This window comes from Anser anser, assembly GCF_964211835.1.
Source record: "Anser anser genome assembly, chromosome: 1".
Taxonomy (NCBI): Eukaryota; Metazoa; Chordata; class Aves; order Anseriformes; family Anatidae; genus Anser; species Anser anser.
Window position 1 is genome coordinate 201,713,077 of NC_139720.1, and position 21,376 is coordinate 201,734,452.

At 41.0% G+C, this 21,376-nt stretch overlaps 1 protein-coding gene across 22 annotated transcripts in view; it reads right to left on the minus strand.

Moving 5' to 3' along the window:
- FAT3 (FAT atypical cadherin 3) overlaps positions 1–21,376 on the minus strand; it is a 419,605-nt gene that overhangs the window by 33,155 nt on the left and 365,074 nt on the right. For all 22 annotated transcript variants that reach the window (XM_083840085.1, XM_083840082.1, XM_083840081.1 and 19 more), the window contains 6 exons: positions 21,195–21,332; positions 18,418–18,561; positions 17,676–17,873; positions 14,369–15,167; positions 4,324–4,458; positions 3,161–3,318 (listed from right to left, as the gene is read on the minus strand). In XM_083840085.1, coding sequence (XP_083696211.1) covers positions 3,161–3,318; positions 4,324–4,458; positions 14,369–15,167; positions 17,676–17,873; positions 18,418–18,561; positions 21,195–21,332 — 1,572 coding nt within the window. The remainder of the gene's footprint in view (positions 1–3,160; positions 3,319–4,323; positions 4,459–14,368; positions 15,168–17,675; positions 17,874–18,417; positions 18,562–21,194; positions 21,333–21,376) is intronic.

Here is a 21,376-nt window from a genome sequence, read left to right on the forward strand (position 1 = left end):
CCATGGGTTTGTACTATGTGGTGGGTCTAAACTTCCTCCAACTCTACCTTCGTTTGGGGTTTAGTGTTGGTGCTGGGCCTTCTGGTGCTAAACCAGCAACATACTTAAGTACATGCTTAAAATTAAGTTACGTGAGCAGTTCCAATTGCCTTCAAATACAGGAAGTTAAGCAAGTGATTAAGTGCTTTGCTGGAGTGGTGCCAGGGTGCTCAAAAGAGCACAGGATCCCATCCTTTATCCTCTATTTGGAAAGCTTCTCCTCATGTTTAATTTAATTGAAAGCAATGCTCAAATGATAACAACTTCACATTTATAGACCTCTAATTAATCTACTCAATGGCCTCGTTTCTGAGAGCCTCCCTATCTCACAACATACGTACTTGGTTAAAAGGAAAAAAAAAAAAAAAAAGAAAGCTTAACCTCTGGATTACAAATGAAAACATATAAGCTTGGAAAGTCTAAGGGTAACTTACCTGAAGACATGGGAGTAAGGGATCCCCAAAGTGCAGTTCATGAGTCAGTTGCTATCCTTGAAGAGTCCTGCTATGGCTACATCCCTTGAGCAGAATGCCACTTGTCTACCATAAAGCACCTTTGTGAGACCTTAGTCTGATGCTCCTCTGCTAAACGAGCTTCACGAACAAAATTAGGAATTCCTGACCTTTTAAGTAATACCACATCTCCAAAACCACACCAAATGTAATGCTTTTCTTTCCTTTAAACCTTGTGCTTAGAGAATCCAAGGGACAGATCTGGGAAAAGGACTTACTTCAACAGTAAATTCTGCCCTACCTAAAAGATGAAAAGCAAGCTGTTAGACTCTAGGAGGGGAATTCCCTGTGTCATTCCCTGCCTGATCCATTGGAGATAGTGGCACCCTTGCATCTTAGCACTGTGTACATGACCCTGGACCTCGCCCATCAGACACGTGAGGGGTCCAAAGATCTGTATTAAGTGTCATGAGATGGATTCAGATCTGGAAACCCTTCCTTGCAGCTAGGAAGAAAAAAAAAAAAAAAAAAAAAAGCATGACCCTGAGATTGGCCTCTGAGACATGAGCAGAATACCCACTGCTCTTGTCACTGCTCCTTCAATTATCATTTTTTCTTCTCAGTACCTTTCAAAGCAAAATGATTAAGTGATTGTTGGAAACCATGGCCAAAACCACTAAATTCCTAACCCAGAACTAAGAACCCAACCCAGACCACTGCCACGAGGGGCTCTCTTACTTATTCTTATGTAACATCATGAATTTTTCACTTTTGGCTGCAAAATTGTCCAGCTTCAACCGGAGGTTTCCATTCAATTACCTACAACCCAAAGATTATCGAACTTCTCCAGAAGGAGAGCAGCCTGAGCTCAGTCCATTAGCATCAACACATCTCCCACTTTGCAGCAGAAGCACTACCCAAGTCGTAGGGACAGAAGTAGCAGGCGAATGAAGGAGCAATGGCAGGATTTAATCACTGCAGCTAGGTCTATTCCCAGAATACTGTCAAATGAGCTTCATGGCATGTCTGGTTCCTGAGTAGGCTTAAGTGGCTGGCTTAACTGGAGCAACTGTGATTCTGGGCATGCTGTCTCCTAAAGCCTAGGTGGGATACCTGGGGCTCAGGGGTTACTTCCCTGACCAAAGCCCTGCTGAACTGCAGTACAGATTGGATTTCCCTGTGAAAATACCTTTTCCTATCACCAAAGCAAGGGTTAGTGCTTTTTACTTCCATCCATGCCTTCCATAAAACTAGGAATAATAACAATGATAACAAAAATTGTAATAATCTACTCACTTAAAATAATTATGTGGAAAAGTAGATGGTATACTTGCACTGCAGATTCCACTCTTTTGTAATATTTGAAATGAAATGTTATCACAGGCATGATTTAAAACACCATCGTCCTGACCTGTTGGACTCCCTAATCACTACAGTTTTATACACTAAACTCTAAAAAAATAAATTCTCCTATAAACATTCTAACACCATTTCAGTCTGCTTCTGTATCATCTACTACCATTTTCAAGTGGCACCTTTCGCCAGGGCCATTTGTTTTTTTTCTAAGCATTTTTCAAAACTAAATTGCAACATTCCTTACTGATATATACTAAGAGCAACCACACTGAAGGCTTCAAAAAAGATCTTCAACCTTTCAGCTTTTTTTTTTTATTAACAAAAAGTATATTAAAAGGTTCAAACAGTGCCTTTCTACATGTCTCAAAGCAGACCTTAATTGTCTCATACAAATCTCAGCACTGCTGAGAGTTCCCAGAGAATGAAAGACAATACTCCTGCTGATGAAATATTTCAGTCCAACAGCTATAAAATCATTTGTTGCCCATTAATAATAACTCATCTAGCAATTTTAACCTTACCTAAGCATTCAGCCGAAAGTGATCTGAAGATTGTAAATACAGACACAAAAGGCTCTGTGCCATCTCTTCCACTGCTGAATTACAGGACATGGCTGAGTTACGAAAGTCAGCATCTTCGTTTTGTACTCTAGAGGCTCTAGCAGAAATACTACACACACAGGCTCTTGGATGAGCCCATCCTTCCCTTTCCATCCAGCAGATATTTGCCATTCAAAAAAAAACCAACTCAACAAAGAATGAAAATGCATGGAGAGCTTATTAATTAAATACTGATCAGCTATCAATCTCCAGCTACCTCATGCCTCTCTGACAAATAATTTTAATTCACAGAAGGTAAAAATCTACATATTCAGTAGGAGACATGTTCTAAGCAGTCAGTTTCTGGAATTAACTCGACAACAGAAATGGCATATTCTCTAACCACAGTCATGGACACAGGGGAAGAGCAGCTATTTCAGCATGCATTGTTTTGACTATATGGTCATATAAATGGCCAAATCTTACATCTTGTGCAGATTGGCTCCTGCATGCAGACACATATAATATTCTCATAATGAACAGCACCCAATAGAGCATTTTCCAAGTAAAGTACCACTAACAAGCTGCTTTTTTGATTGTTGTTGTTGCTGCCATTGTCGAAATTGCTGTTTTTTCCCTGTTAGCAACAAACAGATCAGACTTCATCTTCTAAATCTACAGCTGAAATGAGAGCAACATTCCCCAAATCAAGAGCCAACAGAAAACATATAATCAAGAAAAAGAACTGCAGAAAAGATAAGTTATTTTAATTACCTTCAGAATTATACAGGGATTCGCTCTGGTGTACATTATAATCCCATTGCTTTGCAGAGTTCGCAGACGTAGAGCCAACTTGAATTCCTCTTTCTTGCTATTTTCAGAAACACGGTATTTAATGTAACTATTCCCAGCAAAGCTAAGGGAAGTGTGGCCTGAAATAACCATTTTGAAAACACACATGTTCTTTTAGTGACACATGAAATAATTCCTTAACTGTCAAGCTAATTTATTACAGCAAATGAGAATTAGTTTAGGATGAAACTTGTAAATAAGACCCAACCTTGATGGGAATAAAAGCTTGCACCTACTACAAATATATATGGTAATTTTTCAGGAAATTATTTTTCAGTGGATGGGGGAAAGGTCTATTTCTCCACACTTATAAAAAAAAAGAGGGTTTTCTCCAAGTGTTCAGCATTTTTAAGGTTATCTACCGCTGGTCACACCTCTCTCTCCTCACTAGTGAAAGAGAGAGTTAAAGACAACCATGCTTGTACATCAGGGAGTTGAGTTATGGGTATAAAGTCAGATGTGGGCAGATGGCAGCCAAACCTGTACAGTTAATTCCCTGCAACCACTGCCCAGGACCACTGTGAAAAAACTCAGTATCTGCTGCGCTTTTTTCAAGAAAACATCACGCAGCCTTGGACTGACTGAAGTAAATGGAAAGCTCCACTTCATGGGCTCCCTACCACTCTCTTTGTATCCAAGGGAACAACATAGCTGCAGAGAACTAACAAATGTCCTGGAAGTTTCTTTTTGGGATGCTGTAGTGTTTTCATTAGTAAAGACTGTAATTTTGGTGATCTAAATTGCAAGCAGGAGTTTATTATAGAGCTTTGCCCATGGCAGGAAAGCATCTAGCATAACAGTCTCTAGGAAAAGTCCTGTTTACTCAGCAGCCTGTTTTAATGATCTGGGATTCAACCCAGTCAGTAGGAATTTCCCAACAGAAACTTGATCATGGCCTTCATACAGTCCCGTAGCTATAAAGCCAATTGTTTTCCAGGGCTTATGAACAGATAGAACAGGTGCCAGTGCTGAGAAGTGTTAAACAGTAGATCTTCTGTTGACCTGAGTGGCACCTCTACCTACAAAATGAGAACAACAGCCCTTTTTTGTTCAAGTATATCCCCCTTTACCGCTGTGACGTGCACCTGAGCATTCGCCAAGCTTTCCAGGTGGGCATTGACAGATGAATGGTCTCCGGTTAGCTTCATACCCCACACACTGCATGTCCCCTGGACACGGCTTCTCCAGACAGGGATCGTTAGACCCTGGGCACAGTCCTCCTGCAATAAGTTAAAATACTGTCAAGGACACAGTGTAAAACATGATCTTTAGCAATACAGAACTAATAAAAGAAAGACAATTATTGATCTTGCTCTTCAGTACAAGCCAAGCACGGCTTAACAATAATAATAATAATAAAAAAATATTTCAGGAAGAGATGCCCTGCAGACAAGTACTTAGCAAAATACTGTTATGATTTTTCAAAGGATGCACTAAAACCTATGACAAAATAGTATGAAAATTGGCTATTTTTAGCAGTGACTGGATATACAGTGGTGTTGTGATGCTCAGGCCAGTCATTTATTCACAAAGCCTCTTGTACAGGGAATTTAGGGCTACCAGAAAACAAACAACTTCAAGTTACACAATCCTTTTGCCCAAGCATGCCCACGTGAAGCAAATTTAGAGAAGTAGAGTTCCCTGGGAGACAAAATAAAAAACCAATTCCCTGGCTATGGAATGACAGCTGAACTCTTCATCTTTGTACTGCACAGGGCACACGCGCAGGCTGAGCACAAGGCACAGGCAGATCTGCTCTGTCCTCATGTTCCTCCTGGCTTTTCCGAGACCTCACATCCTATTGCACACCTTGCCCAGGCTGTCAAAAGCCTATCCTCCTTTCTTGTGGTTGTGACTACAGAACTTCTGTTGCACACGAAACTCCGTATGTCCAGGCCAAAAAAAAACCAAAACAAAACAACAAATAAACAAACACACACACACACACTAACAGCAAAAGAGGATTACTTGCCTTGGACACTAAAAATGCAAAGAAATTTTGAAAATAAAAAATACAGTGACTGTATTTCCTGATATTGCCTAAGTGAGGAAAGAAACCATTTTAAATAGTTAGTTGCAATTCATGACTACAAATTGGGCAAAATATTCATGCTCTTTTATATTTTGGGGAGAGTGTAAGTTGGATAGAATTGGTTTGAATGCTGCTGTCAGCTCTTTCCTTATATGTTTTTAGTAGTATGGAATATAATTTTGCTCAAGAAAAGGTGAATTCAAAACTATTACTAACTTCAAAATAGAAGTAATATGAAGAGACAGATGAATACTGTTTTTTAAATTCACTTAGAATACTATCATGTGACACAATTTCATTATGGTTCTTTGAAGCCTCCTAAATTTTTAACGTGTAACATGCTGAGTATCTCAGGGGCTTACTTTAAAGCCTGCCAATGTCAAACTTCTTGGATAGAACTTCTATCTAACTTTTTCAAAGTGTCTAAATATATGTTTCAATTGCTCTAATCTTAAAATTTTTGCAAGCACTACCGACAGTATGCAAAACACAATACAACTGTTCATGCTCAATTTATGAATTCTCAGGATTACATGAATTTCTCAACAGTTAGCCTTTTGCTGGTTGTAATAAAGAATTTAGTACATGCAGGGTCAGCTTCTACCTCTGGATGTCTGTGTGCAACTGCTATGAAGTTACACACTTTCAACTGCAGGAAAAGGCATTCCCGTCCTTGCTTCTATTGATTTACAGCCAGGGCTTGAACTGAGAGAGAGCCAGTTACTGGGAATGGACTGGCTTCTCTTTTTTTTTTTTTTTTTGCCTATCAAATTCATTTACCTCGAGTAATAGGTACAGGTGATGATATTAATGATAAAAAGCCAGCACCTTCCTACCCATCACTTTCTGAATATTGGCAGTTCTTGGTTATTGTAGAACCTTAGTCATATTCAAATACTACTTTATTTTTTGAGCACATGTATTTTATTTACAATTTATAAAGGAATAAATCAACCTGTCATAGAATAAATCCCTAAAGCAATGAAAGAAAGAATCTTATTGCTCTCACACTTTAGTACAAGCCAAGCAGAGCTCATACCAAGCACAGCTGAAATTACCTGGTACTGTAAGTATTTTCTGGAAAAAGAAAAATTACCGCTGCAGGTTTCAAAGTGGACATGGGCTGACTACAGATATGGCAAGGACTGTAAATGTCTTGCTTGATGTACAGCACAGTCAATTTAATCTTTAACATCTTCCCCTCCTTTGTCAAACATTTGTTTGAGAGGTCTATGCAGTAAACGATTTACAGTACTGCCTGTAGCACTGTTAGAAAATGATGCATGGCAATCTTTATTAATCAGTTTAGTAAGTAACATTAGCAGGAATAACAGCTGCAATATACAGTCACACTTTAAGTCTCATACTATCAAGAAACAAATGTTAGTTTCTGCATTGCAGAATTATATTCTATTCAAATATAAGTTCTACAGAATTTAACCAAGAATATGTTTATTGCTTATTTTTTAACCAGTTCTCTGGAATTCAATAACAAGTAACAATTACTTCTGAAATTATATTGGGTGGTTAAATATCTGTATGCTGGCTTGTATGTTCTACTTGGCTCCGTAGGCTAATTTAATTTATTCTTATGTGACAAATACACAGAACTCTGCTGTGTGCATAGATTCTCTCTTCCCTGAACACACTTAAACCTTATGTGAAGCTGTAATTCAAATGAACTTCTTCATAGCTGACAGATAAGTCATTTGGACAAAGGCCCCACAGCTTGTTGGTGTGGAGAAGAAAGGGACACAGAGATTCTGGAATATGGCTCCACAAATTTTCACAACCCCTAACCTATGACTGCATCTTTGACATGAAGCAATAAAGCAATAGGTTACTTTGTTAACCATCTCTGCCAGTTTTTTAGCTGATTCAAGCTCTGATTTGTACTTGGGAGTCATCTTTCCACAGTCAAAAAATATATGGAAAGGATCTAATGTGTTTAGTATAACTGCAGATACACTAAAGAACTGCTTATCCTGGCAGGCCAAGAATAGTTCTTCTGCTAAGCTACAAGAAAATCAACTTTTTATTCATCCTCCTGCAGCAGGATTTCATAGCTGTCACAAAAGTTTTAAAATATTCAGACTTGGGAGAATAAATGCTTTGTGCCTGTCTGTATGGTTATAAGTACATAAGTTACAAATCTGTATTATTGCTTTGCCCTAGCTAACGTGCATTTTCAGGCTGATTTCACAACTGTGTGAAGCAAAATTGTGAAAACGTTCAAGGGTGCTTTGTCCACATCAAAGATTTACAGCCTGAGTTTAAATAAAATTATTCTAATGTTGCATTTCCACTCCAAAGAACAGTCTATTTACCATTCAATAGAGATTCAAGAAATATGGATTTGAATTGATCTCTTTTTTTTTTTTTTTTTTTTTTTTTCTGTACGCAAGTCCAGAAAACCCATGGTATTCTCTTGAAACTCACATTAGTATTAATAGAGCTGTTCTCTACAGGATATCCCAGAGACATAAGGGATAGTGTCAACCAGAGCATGGCAGGGAAGGTGGAATAGGCCCATCTGATTCTGACAGTTCATCTTCAGTTTAATTCTCTGAATCAAACTAAAAATATTACAGTCTCCCTACTGGTATACTGAGGAAGAAAACATATCAAAATGAGACATTTATTTAATTACTGTACACCGAAAGAAGGATCACTTCCAGGAATGTAAACATATTTTTTAAATTGAGTGCTTCATCAATGTTAACTTGAGCCTTGAGGTACTTGGTGTGTTTTTATAAGCCCACTCTCCTGAATCTCTTGGAATATATATATATATTCAGTATTAGCCTATTTCTCTCATTTGCAGAAAAAAAGCTGGAAAGGTGACTCTGAAGGTCAGTCCCAGAAGGCAAATAAAGGGAAGTTCCCATCTGCTACTTTTAAAACAATCTAATGATTATTTTAGTGATGTGTTGGGTTTATGTGGCAATGTTTTGGTAGCAGGGGCAGGTTGCAGAGGTGGCCCAACCTTGGGCTTGAGGAATTTGAGATAAGGGTGATAACTGTTAGAGGTAATGGACAAAACACGGACTGGACATGGTTGGAGAGTGCAATAACTGTAGAGAACTCGTGTTGTAATGTGGGGGAGGGACAAAGACTGTATAAACTGTCCACCTTTGTTGCTGTTGTGATGATGTTATGTTGATTTGGTGTGGGGAATTTTTTTTGTTGTTGATATAAGTGAAGTTTATGTGATGAATGTTTATGAATGTCTGTTTTAATGACAACTTAAATATGTTTCTCACAGAGGCAGGTGGTGGAATGCGTTGGGCTTACACGGCAAGGGTTTGATAGCAAGGAGCTGCAGAGGTGGCCTCTGTGAGAAGAGCCCAGCAGCTGCCCCAGCTCAGATCAGAGCCAGCTCCAGACGGCTCCAAAGGGATCCGCTGCTGGCCAGAGCCGAGCCATGAGCAATGCTCATTGGACCTCTGGGAGAACAGATTGAAGGAAAGAAAAAAAATAAACTGTTGTGCTACAGCAGCTGGGAGAGTGAGGAGTGAGAACCATCCCTGCAGCCCCCAAGGTCGGTGCAGCAGGAGGGCAGGAGGTGCTCCAGGCACGCAGCACAAGTTCCCCTGCGGCCCGTGGAGAGGCCCCTGGTGGAGCAGGCTGTCCCCCTGCAGCCCACGGGTCCCACACGGAGCAGATCTCCACGCTGCAGCCCGTGGAGGAGCCCCCGGTGGAGCAGGTGGATGTGGCCTGGAGGAGGCTGCGGCCCATGGAGAGCCCCCGCAGGAGCAGGCCCCGGGCCGGAGCTGCAGCCCGTGGAGAGGAGCCCACGCAGGAGCAGGGGGTCTGGGGGGAGCTGCCGCCCGTGGGGGACCCGTGCTGGAGCAGTTTGCTCCTGGGGGATGGACCCCGTGGTACGGAGCCGTGTGGGAGCAGTTCTGGAAGAGCTGCAGCCTGTGGGCAGCCCCCCAGGCTCAGTTCGGGAAGGACGGCATCCCGTGGGAGGGACCCCACGGGGAGCAGGGGCAGAGAGGGACCGTGAAGGAGCGGCAGAGACGAAGCGTCAGGGACTGGTCGCAGCCCCCATTCCCCGTTCCCCTGCGCTGCTCGGGGGGAGGAGGTGGAAGAAGGTGGATGGAGGGAAGGTGTTTTTAGTTTGCTTTTATTTCTCACTGATCTAGCTTGTTAGCAACAGGCAATAGATTATATTAATCTCCCTAAGCTGAGTATGTTTCACTTGCGATGGCAACTGGTGAGTGATCTCCCTGTCCTTTTCCCAAGCCACGAGCTTTTTTTATCATCATATTTTCTCCTCTTGTTCCTTTGAGGAGGGGGAGTGAGAAAGTAGCGTTGGAGTTTTGCTGCTGTGGTGTGAAACTACCACAAGTGAAGAGGGAAGACAGTCAACCCATGATACTTGGGTTGACTTGGTTAGCTTCTGTTGAAGAAGACTATGCTTGTTTAGCTTCAATTTGCTTTTATTTTTGGAGCACAGTGACCAGGTATTGTAAGCAATGATTACAGTACACATATAAATGCATATACCACAAACTTGGTTCTGCACAGGCCAAGCATGGGTTTCAGTTAGCTTGAGAGCCCCCAGAAAACACTCACAGTATGTCCTAAGTATGTCCTAATGCACAGTATGTCCCAATGATTCAGTTTCTCTTCCAGTTTTAGAAGAATGGCAGTTTGGCCTACTCCATCCACTACTTGGTAACAGCTTCCCTTAAGACCTAGGTGATAGACAACGATTTCCACTCTTCCTGATTCTACACTCAGGTCCCCACCTCATGCTTCAGCTCTCCTGGGTTTCATAGGAGATCCTGCATTATCAGCATAGGTCTTAAAATAGGGAATATTCTCAGGGAGAAACATCTCCACTTACATAAGTGTAATGTTAAAAGGACTGTAACCAAATTAATCAAATCTTTCAAATGCAGTTCTTTGTTCCCAAGCACAGACAGGACATCTTTTTCTTTACTTTTCCTGGCTCTCTTGCCAGGACACGTCAAGAGGCATTAGTATGTGTTAGCTTCCTGGAAATGGGAAGAGCATATGTTGTTCAGGATCCTGGTATTAGGACTGGAGTTGTACAGACAAGAATTTGGGTTCCTTATGCCCAATACTGCAAAACATTCAGGACTCTTTAAGAGGCGGTGTGTGCTCTGAGGAACTGAGGAACAAACCACCATTTAAGATTAGGTCCTAGATAAATAACAGATCTTATAATGCATCACAGTCTATGATTTCCTTTTGTGAGAACATTCACAAGATGCTAGAAGTGGCTTCATAAAAGTTTGAATTGCCTGGTTTCATGAGTGGTCCAAGACTGCTATTCTCTTGATTAAATAACATAGATGTGAGTGTCTGCACTTTCACTAAACACTTCTGGGTCTATTAGAAAAATTCTTTCAAACTATTAAGCCAGAACCATATTAAACACTTGAAATGGAATTCATCTCATCTAACTTTAGGGCATGATTCATCTGACTGATTTTAGACATCCAGGGAGAGATGTATCACATCATTAAAAATACCTCATTCTTTCCACTGTCTGGAAATGAGGCCTGGAGTGACCAGCTCACATGTAGATATATACCCACATTTGTCAAGATAATTTCAATCAAGCCTTCTCCCATATTAATGGAACCTCACTTTTGTAAGGTTATAACACGGAGCCATCCACTATAGCAAAGTAGACCCAACAAAACCTGCTTCCTTCCTGCATATTTGTCTTAACACAAAAGAATTACTTTGCCACATGAAAAAAAAAAAAAAAACAAACAGAAAAAGTGAAATAGATTTCTGCTTCTGAAAAATGAGAATGTCATGAGAACTATTTATTATATATATTTATTCTGGTTGTCCTATCTTTATTTCCCACAAGCACTGACAAATGTTTGCATGCCTTATGTCACATGATTGGCAATTGCATAGCCCCTGTAGCCCCACTGAAACAAACCCCAGTTTGTTACTGTATTTTTCATATAAACACAAGCAGAAGAGCCAGAAATCTAAGGAGACAGCCTGTTACTGGAAAAAAAAAATCGTTCAATTTTATTGATTTTAAAAGCTTTGATTGATACAGCTGAACTTTCGAACTTATTCTTCTAGAACTGAGCTCCTGATCCTTAGAAGTTCACACATTGCCTGCTTTACAGTCTCCCTGCATTTTAATGTTAGATAACTCTGTTTGCTCACAAAGGTAATCTAGGTAAGTTATGCACAGCTGGCATGCATAAATTGTGCATATCTGTGACATCTGCCAGTGGGAAAAACACTCCAAGTATGATACATATTTCAAGAACGAGTGAATTAGCTCAAACTCAAGCTTTCTGGGTCATAATTGAATCAGACCACTGAAAACATATGCGATATTTTAATGGGCTTGTCATATTTCAAGCTATTAATATTTACTGGACTGGGTCATTAAACTATCCTAGTAACAAAGGAAATATAATGCTTTTATTATATTGATAGTATCTTGCTAATGCTGTCTTGTAAAAGGAGGTATGATAGATTTATTCTGCTATTCTGTGCTCTTTTTTTCTGGTTTGCTGCATTTATGTCCATGTACAAAGGATCAAAGGAAATATTTGGATTTTTCTGATCAAAGGAAGTATTTGGATTTTTCTAACTCTTACTGAGCCTAGACCTTAGTATTCGTGAGAGTAGCGCCATACTCAAGTTCTCTAATTAATATATCCTCAGAAGCCTGTTAACCTCCTAAGGGACTAAACAAAGTGATGTATCTGTGTATTTACCTAAACAGCAAGACATTTCTTGTGGCTCCTTTAATTAAAAGCATTAGAAGAGGATGACACATTAAGTAATGTGGAGAAGGGCAAAGCATGAGTTTTTTTAATTCCTAACAAGGTCTCTTATTTCTGCACAAGTAATAGGCACCTATAGATCACCTATCTGGTGACCTATATATTTAAATCAGCGGCTCTGGACGAATTTCTGTTACAGTTTGGATGGTGGACTTGAGATGTACAAGCCCACGCTAAGGATTCTGGATCAACATGGGAAATCTGCACCTAGCAGCTTGAATAAGAGCTGTGGGACCCATCCAGCTTCCCAGCTGGACAAGGAAATATCTGCACCAACTGTTCTCAACAGCAGCCTTCACAGCCATGATAGACGGTCCAAAGGCTATGGACCACAGACGGTAATTTTGGCAGCCTGCAATACTTAGATCCACAGGATGGTTTCGGTTGGAAGGGACCTTAAAGATCATCTTAGTTCTGACCCCCCTGCCATGTGCAGGGACACCTCCCACCACACCAGGTTGCCCAAAGCCCCGTCCAGCCTGACTTGAACACCCTCAGGGATGGGGCATCCACAGCTTCTCTGGGCAGCCTGTGCCAGGGCCTCATCACCCTCACAGTAAAGAATTTCCTCTTTATATCTAATCTAAACCTACCCTCTTGTAGTTTAAAGCCATTCCCCCTTGTCCTATCCATACACTCCCTGAACTTTTTGAGGATTGATTGGTACATGACAGAAAAAATTAGAAATCACTGTCCTAGCTGATTTTTTGTGTTTCCAGTGCAAACTTGCTGAGCAGAGAGGAGGAAGGGGAGAGCTGCTGGATCAGAACTGTTCTGTATTGTAAAGCCCTTTTTTTGGACCTAAACTAATAGATTATGAGGCACATCCACTCACTATTAGCTTCTGAAAGGAATATACATCATTACTGACTTTAATAAGTAGTGAAATGAAGTTATACACAGTGAAAATCTTGGCTGCCAGAAAAACAATTTCTGTCACAGTGAGGGCTATCACCATCCCTACGGAGATGAGGATTTGTGATTTCTTGGTACATAAATGAGACAAAGCTATGACTTAGAGAATATAAAAGTGTTTTGCAGACAATGCTCCTGCATTGGCTCCAGGACTCAGCTGGAGGATATTGCAGCATTGTCCCTTTCAAACCTGTGAAAATCCCTTTTTATTTCAGAGCCTTTCATGTGTAACAAAAAGCCAAGTATTGTTATAATAGATGTATCTGTTCAGAACCTATAACGCTATTACTTAAAAATTGACCAAACAGTCTGCTCTTGACTACATGAAAACACCGCAGATAGAGAATTCTGATATTTTTACAGAGCTGAACTCCTAAGGCATTACTATTCATGTGCTGCAGGACACAATGATTTCTGGTTAAGTTTTATGCATTAAGGCCTATTTTCATTCCCACTGAAGTCGATGGTATGACATGAAGTCCTGCTGACTGCTGCAGAGACAAAGGCTGGCTATTGAGAGACACAGCTACTGAATTCTTGTACAATTGTGTGTGTGTGTGTGTCTGCATGTGTGCTTAAGATGAGGGAGACTTAGATGTATTGATTTTACAGCAGCTTTTTTCTCTGCTCTTAAATGAAGTGGAATGAGGAGCAAATAGCTTGGCAAACAAAAGAAACAGAACTATTATTACAACTGCCTGAGGTGTTGTACTCCAAGTACAGAATCACAAGGAAGATTGGCTCTCGAGTCTATTTGTCATATATACCCATGCAAAATCGCTGCCTAAATGTGGAACAGACTGAAACCCAGAAAAAAAAACACCACCCTGTCACCTACTGTAGCATTAAAGGTCAGGAATGGTGCTTGCTCTCAGTTACTCAGTAAATTATTTCATTGGTTTCTGCTCCTCTCTGCAAAAATGAACTGGAAAAGGTCTTTCCAGCTGTATTGCTTAGACCGTGGGTCCTTTTCCTTGGGCATTCCTGGTGCACCACTGCAGACCAGGCTATCCTACTATGACTACATGACAGCTTTATTCTGGTGTTGGTGGAGACTGAGTGGGAAACCACATCACTCCCTCTCTTATCCCTTCCTCTCCCCTTCCTTCCCCTCCCCTGGAAGTTTGTTGATGGCTCTGATTATGGAGCCTCCAGGAAAGCAGTCTTTGTCATAAAAGGCCAAAGTTCATCAACTTCCATTTACATCAGTAAACACGAACAATTCTTCCTGAGCCTGAGAAATCAATTCCCACAATACATCAGCCAGTCGTGCTTTAACGGGCTGAATTGAAATGCCCCTTCTAATCTGCATCAGAGGAATAAAAACAATCCTATCGCATAATGTGTAAAGATGGGAGGGGACGAGGGAGCGGTACTCACCATTGCACATGCAGCGCACATTCCTGTAAAAGCGGGGGCACACAAAACTAATTCGTGCTGTGCTATAGGTCATCAGGGAATGTGAATCAATAGATAGACTTTGCTCACAGTGTTGTTCCTGACAATCCAGTCCAGAGCAATTCTTTTCCAAGATAGCAGAAATACGAATCACATTTTCCAAGTGTCTCCTTGCATTGGTAAGCTTCTGAATCAAATAGGCAGGCTTATAGAAACCACCGTTGTGCATCTGAACTGCAAACAGCATGTCAAGCTGATTGTTGCCTGCCACCGGCTGAATACTGATGATGTGCAGGCTGTCCTGTTTTTGGGAGAGCACTGCGTTTCGCAAGGTACGCCGGAACCCATGCATGTGAAGGCCCACAAAGTCTTCCGGGGAAACATTCTCAAAGCGAATGGTGACGGTGTTCTGCAGCATTTCTTGAAGCAACTGCTCGACGTGGACCACAACGTCAATGGGTACCTGGAACCGGCCATCACTGACAGAGACATTCAGGACATACTTGCCATTATCGAGCCCTCCGAGGGCAATGATCTTCCCATCATGGCTGTTAACCTTGAACAAACTTTTCTGCTCTGATTTCAGTGTGTAAGTGAGGACATCATACACGTCCTGATCTGTGGCGTGAATTTTTCCAATGACTCCGCCTGGAAAATCATCTTCTATGGTGACAATGAAAATCTCCAGTGGAATGGCCGTCGGTTTGTGAATACTCTCTTCAATAACCCTCACCTGAACATAGGTGTGGGAAACCTGCTGAGGCTTCCCAGAGTCCTTTGCCTAATATAATTAAAAAAAATAAAAATAAGCCAACAAAATATAACACACATATAACGCAGCTGACAACCATAACTTTTTGCTATATTTATTTCCACAGCATCAGTAATTCTGAAGACCTCTCAAAAGAACTTCCCAAACACATTTGCAAAATACATATGTAAAGAAATGTCTCAGCCATTTCTAGCAGTGGAACTTACAAACTCTTTAGGGAAGCACAGATATCTTATCTAAGTGGATTGCAGAGAGAAATGTGTCAGCACTATGTCTCATTACTCAAACTGAAATGTTCCCAGGATCCCACAGCTATCACTTGCCCCCTTCACAACAGAGCTATTTGAATATGGTATATTCTGCAGCAAATGGAGTTTGGACTCACTTCTACTCTGGAAACGACATTGCAGCCCAGTGAAATACCAGCAGCAGTTTCTGTGCTGCTTGGTGTGCTCCATAGCGTTTCAGACTTTGCTTAGCTTATGTGGATACACGGGAGTTCAGAGTTTTTCTCAAGCACTCTCTGTGACTTTCCCTGAAGCAATCAAAAACCGTGCTTGAAATAAATAAAATTTATCATCCTCCAAAAGTGAAATAGGGTGCTTGTGCTGCTCCTAACGATAAAATATGAGAGAAGCACTACACTTGGACAGACAACTCCATGACCCAGAGCACATATGATAGCATCATTTGCACTTTTTTATAGGGAGTAAAAGAGCAAATATGACAAAAAACCCAAGGCCATCTTGACAGAAAGGTGCTCAAGCTTGAATCGGTGTCCTTTTCTGCACAAAGAAAAATGCTTCATTGAAGTCAGTATTAAGATAAACCACTCCACACATTCATTTGCTTCAGAGGAGAACAGACGGCTGAAACATCACTGGGCACAGACGTAGCACATATTGAAATAACTTTGTATTTGGACATGGAGAGGAAAATTTACAGACAAAAAGAAAAAAAAAAGGCAGGATGGCAGTACTAATATGGACATTACCAAGAAAGGATTAGTAACTCAGAGACACTAAAAATCATGCTTCCTAACCATGCTTGATGGAGAATTTTAGAAAAGATTTTATGTGGATGTGCACATACACATACAGACATGAATACATGCAGAAATTATCTCCATTCCACTTTTAGTTTCAACATTACTTTTTAATAAACATAACACAGAGGAGGAATCTGATGGTGGAAAGGGGGAAGCAGCAATCTGGCACATAGAAATGGAAAGAAAGATTTCTATGTTCTATACACAACAGAAAACTATAAAATATGATTTCACTGCAGAAATCCCTAAAGAAAATAGCACTGGGAGGAACTGGGCCTCCACAATCCAACTGCGTGGTTTTCTGAATATTTTGGTGCATCTCAGTGATTGTGGTCTAGCTAATATTTCATTTATATGACATACTTGGATCTATACAGCTGAGGATGCTGCTTAAATGTAATTTACATGCCCAATTTTGGCTATACTGGAACTTTGGCTAGTGAATTGTCCTGAAAGGAGGATATTTTAGGATGAGGACATGGTAAGAATGAAAGATATATATATATACACACACACATATATATATATTTCCTACAAGGCTCAAAAAATGGGTTGCAAGAATATTAAATTGCAAACCTGTAAAACATTACTTTCATATGAACTGTTAATTAGCAACAGAGCTTACATTTTTTGGATTGTACCTAGCTGAGGTTGTTACTGCTACAAACAGTATTAAAAGTACTCATAAAGGAGCAGTTATGCTCTATTTAGAGAAATTAACTCCAGTACAGCAAGCTGAGGAAAACTGCATTTTCAGACTTAGATGATATGACCGTGTCCCATTTCAATGAAAAGGTGCAGTTCATTCCCTAGACTTGCATATTTACTGAATCCTATTACATTTTCTCTGGTAAACCTGAAAAACATGGTCCAATTACTCTTGGATTTATAGTTTTTGGTAAACAAAATTACCCTGGTTACAAAGTTCCTCAACAATGACTCTAGAGCTACGTTTGAGCTTGACTGTTATATGTCTTCTTTTTACATTCTTTAAAAGCTAAGCTGACCTTCGAAATGTGATTTCATGAATTCTTGGTAGGCTTCCAAAAATTTGTGATTAAATTTACGACTTAAAAGCAGAAGTGATTTTCCCTCCTAGAACAATATTTTGCTGTCACTCGTTCTGTGGTGTATTTATATGTATATAATGCTTTTTAGCTTATTTTCCTCTCGTAGCTACAGAAAAAAAAAAGGATGAAAATCTTAAATCATAACAGCTGCTGCTCAGAAAATCCATTTCATGCGGAGAAAATTGGAAAGGTGGCCGGCTACCTATTTATATTTATACAAAATTGGGTTTAAGGACATCAAAGGAAATATACTATATTGTGTACACGTAAACTGGAATGCATGGTATTTACTTACAGAATAAAGTCAATTAAAACCAACCCTTACAGGCAACGTACACACGACCTGCCACTATGAGGGCTGTCTTTTCTTCTGTGCAGACACAAAAAATCAAGGCATACCTGCACACAGAGCACATATTCGGTTGCAACCATGTGCTTGAAGATGACTGCAGATCTCAAGACGCCATGAGGGTCCAGCGTAAACTCCTCCTCTTCATTGCCAGTGAGGATGGTGAAGGTAAAAGGGGGGCCATTGTGAAAAGAGTCTTTGTCCGTCACTACTAGCTGCAAAATGCTTGTGCCCACAGGTTTATTTTCCTTTACACATACACACAGCATATAAAGAAAAGGATTAAAATGATGCGTCTCATCACAATGATAAAACACCACATTTCGCTATCAAGAATATACAAGTAAATGCTTTGGCCAAGATGCCATTTCACCGTCGCATTTATTTCGCACTGCTGCACCCTGTGGACCAGTATCAGAGATGGAGGCACCCACTGCATTGCTGGGGAGCGATCATACCCTGTCTGATCAGGCCCGACTAACCACTACAGCTCATACCCTGAGCAAGGCGCAGAGAAGTGCAAACTCATCCCAGCTCAGAATTTTGGAGGCCAGAGTACATATCCTGGTGCAACAGGGATGAACAGTAAAATGTGCGACAGATGCTGAGGTTAAGGAGTCTCGGCAAACAGAAACTTACCAAAGAGTCAAGAAAGACGTGTTTATACTTTCCTTTAAATAAGATCATTTGATACATCTTTGGCAGATAAATCATCAAAAGCTGCTTAACTGAAACCAAATGCTTTTGCATTTTAAAAGTCAGAGAAGGTTTTGATGTGCAGGATGAACTTACTTGAATTACAGCTGTATAGTTAGCTGGAGTAAATACAGGGCTGTTATCGTTCACATCAGAAATATCCACGTTGACCGTCACAGAGGAAGACAAAGGAGGGGTGCCACTGTCTCTTGCCTGAATAACTAACGAATAACCAGATATCTGCAAAAAGGTGAAAATATTAAATCATCATGAAAGCGGTCCTAAATTTTAACTCATGTTCTTTACATCCAGTGCACCACCTACCATATTCTAAGGAAAGATGTCTGGCCTCATTACCTTCCCTGCCCTTTGTATAACATTAGCCTGTTTATTGCCAGACTGTGTCCCAACCTCTATTTTATAAGGCTATCAATAAACCTAACACAGCTTCACTGTATTAAAATAACTTTGCTAGATGATGCATTCCTGAAACAAAGGGACAGACAAAAAAACAAATGACGAATAATATCCAAACTCAGCCTAGATGTCAGCTGGGATATGTGACCTGATTCTATTTATTTTATGGGTGGTTTCCAGGATAATATATGTTACTTATTAAAGGAAGCCTCAATTTGACACAGTGTTTCTGACATGGTGATGGAGATCCAACAAAAGTTCACAGACAGTTGGCTTACACACACTGAAAAACATTTGGAATCACCAGGGACAACACATCCTGTGTAGCAACAGGCTCTTATCCACCATTCAGTAGAAGATAAGGGCATTTTTGAGCCTGCTTGTTTGCAACAGCCACAAACAACTCAGCATAGCGTGGGCTGTTCAGTGCATCCCACAGGCTGCATCAGCCATGGGCCCTCTACATACGGATGTGCACGTGCGTGAGGTGTGAGCGTGTATGACGATTTGGAAGAGATCTATGCACAGTTTATGGATGACAGTTGGATTTTATGAACTGCATCCTTATGTCAGCCTCCTGTCTTAGGACCATCTTCGTGTAGTGCTCCATGCTCCCCAGGGAGAGCTGCCGACACGTCTGCCTGTGAAGCCTTCAGAGGGGTGGAGAACAAAGGATGACCTGCGTGCCAGATAAAACACCCACTCCAGCCTCTTGGCGCGGGTCTGGGGAGGGGAAAAACATGGCCCCATACAGGGCAACAAAGAAAAGTCAAAGGAATTTTTTTAGGGTGGGAGGAAATCCAAAAGGACACAAAGGTCAAAGCCGTTTGGGTAGGAGGGAAGAGGACAGACTAAATGTATGAAACAAGGAGGATCTTCTGGGCTGTACGACCAAAATAGTAAAAAGGGAATGTTTTTTAGGTAGTTTATAAGGAAGAGGAAGGGTGCAATTTGCTGGGTGTGTAGTGGCAGAGTCAGAAGGAAAAACCCATAACTATGGAAGGTCAAGAAACTGAGGCAGAGCATTAATAATTTTCTTCCCTTTCAAGCTTTAATTTTTACTGCTAGTCAGGATTGACACCTTTGTGGGATCTTTTCCAAATTTTGTGCAAGTTTGTTTTCATTTCCACATATCCCAGAAAGGCAAATGGCAACAGCCATGGTTTGTACATGATTAGAGCTCTGGAAATGAGTTTCCTTAAACTGCTAAAACCTGGGAGTCAGCACTGCCTTTGGGGATCTACAGCAGATGGGGCATCATGTATCATTTCCCCTGACGAGGTCAGAGACACTTGTGTCTAGGAAATGTGCCAAGGAAGCAAAGGAAAAGACAATATTACAGCTCACTTTAACTGAGGGAAACTTAGAAGAATGCAGATCTGAGAGTTGGCCTTAAACACGCACAGATTGGTGAGGGTGAAAGTGTGTGTCTGAATGCACACTTATATGCATATATCTCGTAGCTATGCCAAGTGCAGAAACCAAACACAATCATGCTAAGAAATTAAGCCTGTGCCATATAAGAAAACTACCTAATAGCAAATATTCAACAAGCACAGCCATTATTACTTCCGTATCCTCGACGGTCTGCAGTATAGTCGTCCTGCCACCAGCCACTGGCAATTTAATCCTGCCTTTGTGATAACACAGAAAAGATATTTGCCTCTGTTTTACGCAGTAGCTCTGCTTCCAGCAGAGAGCTCTTCCAGCTGAGCCCATATTCTGGGGATAGCAATCAGCTTCCCCAGACACATGGCTAGGGGGAAGGAGGCATGCATTTCTTCATGTGTTGTGAGACTTCTGAAGTCACGTAGCACTCTCCTGCCCTGCTAGTAGCACAGGCAACTGTATTCATTTATTTATTTATTTTCTTTTCCTAAAAGCTGCTAATTGCTAGCTATGGCAAAATGGTGATAAATCACCCCGAATGAATAATCTGGTGAGCAAACAAAGCTGCAGAAGCCGTTTAATGAAGCACTCTTTCACTTTCGGTGCAGCCTGGCTACTCCATAACATCACCTCCCCAGTGAGATGTTTTGCAGAGCGCTAATTAATGTCTGAGGTCTCGGCTCTGTGCTTGGTGCCACAATCTGCAGCTCGCTCTAATCAGTCCGTTGCATACACCGCTGCATGCACGTGCAGGAGAGAGGAGGCAGCTCATTAACACAGCAACAGCTGCCGGTGGCACTACAGGAAAAATCCAGGGTGGCTTTTTTTCCCCAACCTGGCTTCAGCGGTTGTGTTGGTGCAGGATGGGAACACTTCCAGGGCAGTTGGCTCGCAGATACAATTGGGGATAGGGCTTGGGTGGGAAGAAGTGCAAGAAGACCTGCTGGAGCATCTTAAGCTGATTGCTGCAGAATGAAAAGCAGCTTCTTCACAACTGGCTAGCAGCAGAGTTGAAATCAATACACATCTGTAAGTCATTGTAAGTTAAGAAATCCCACGTGTCTTACCCTTTCTCTATCCAATTTCTTTTTAACTTTCACGAGTCCCAAGCCAGGATCAACCGAAAATTCATTGTCTCGATCACCACTCACTATGGAAAAATGAATCTGGCCATTGGAAGGACTGTCCAGATCTTCTGCTATCAACTTTTTTGAGAGAAAAGTGAAAATTAGCAAAATAAATATTAAAC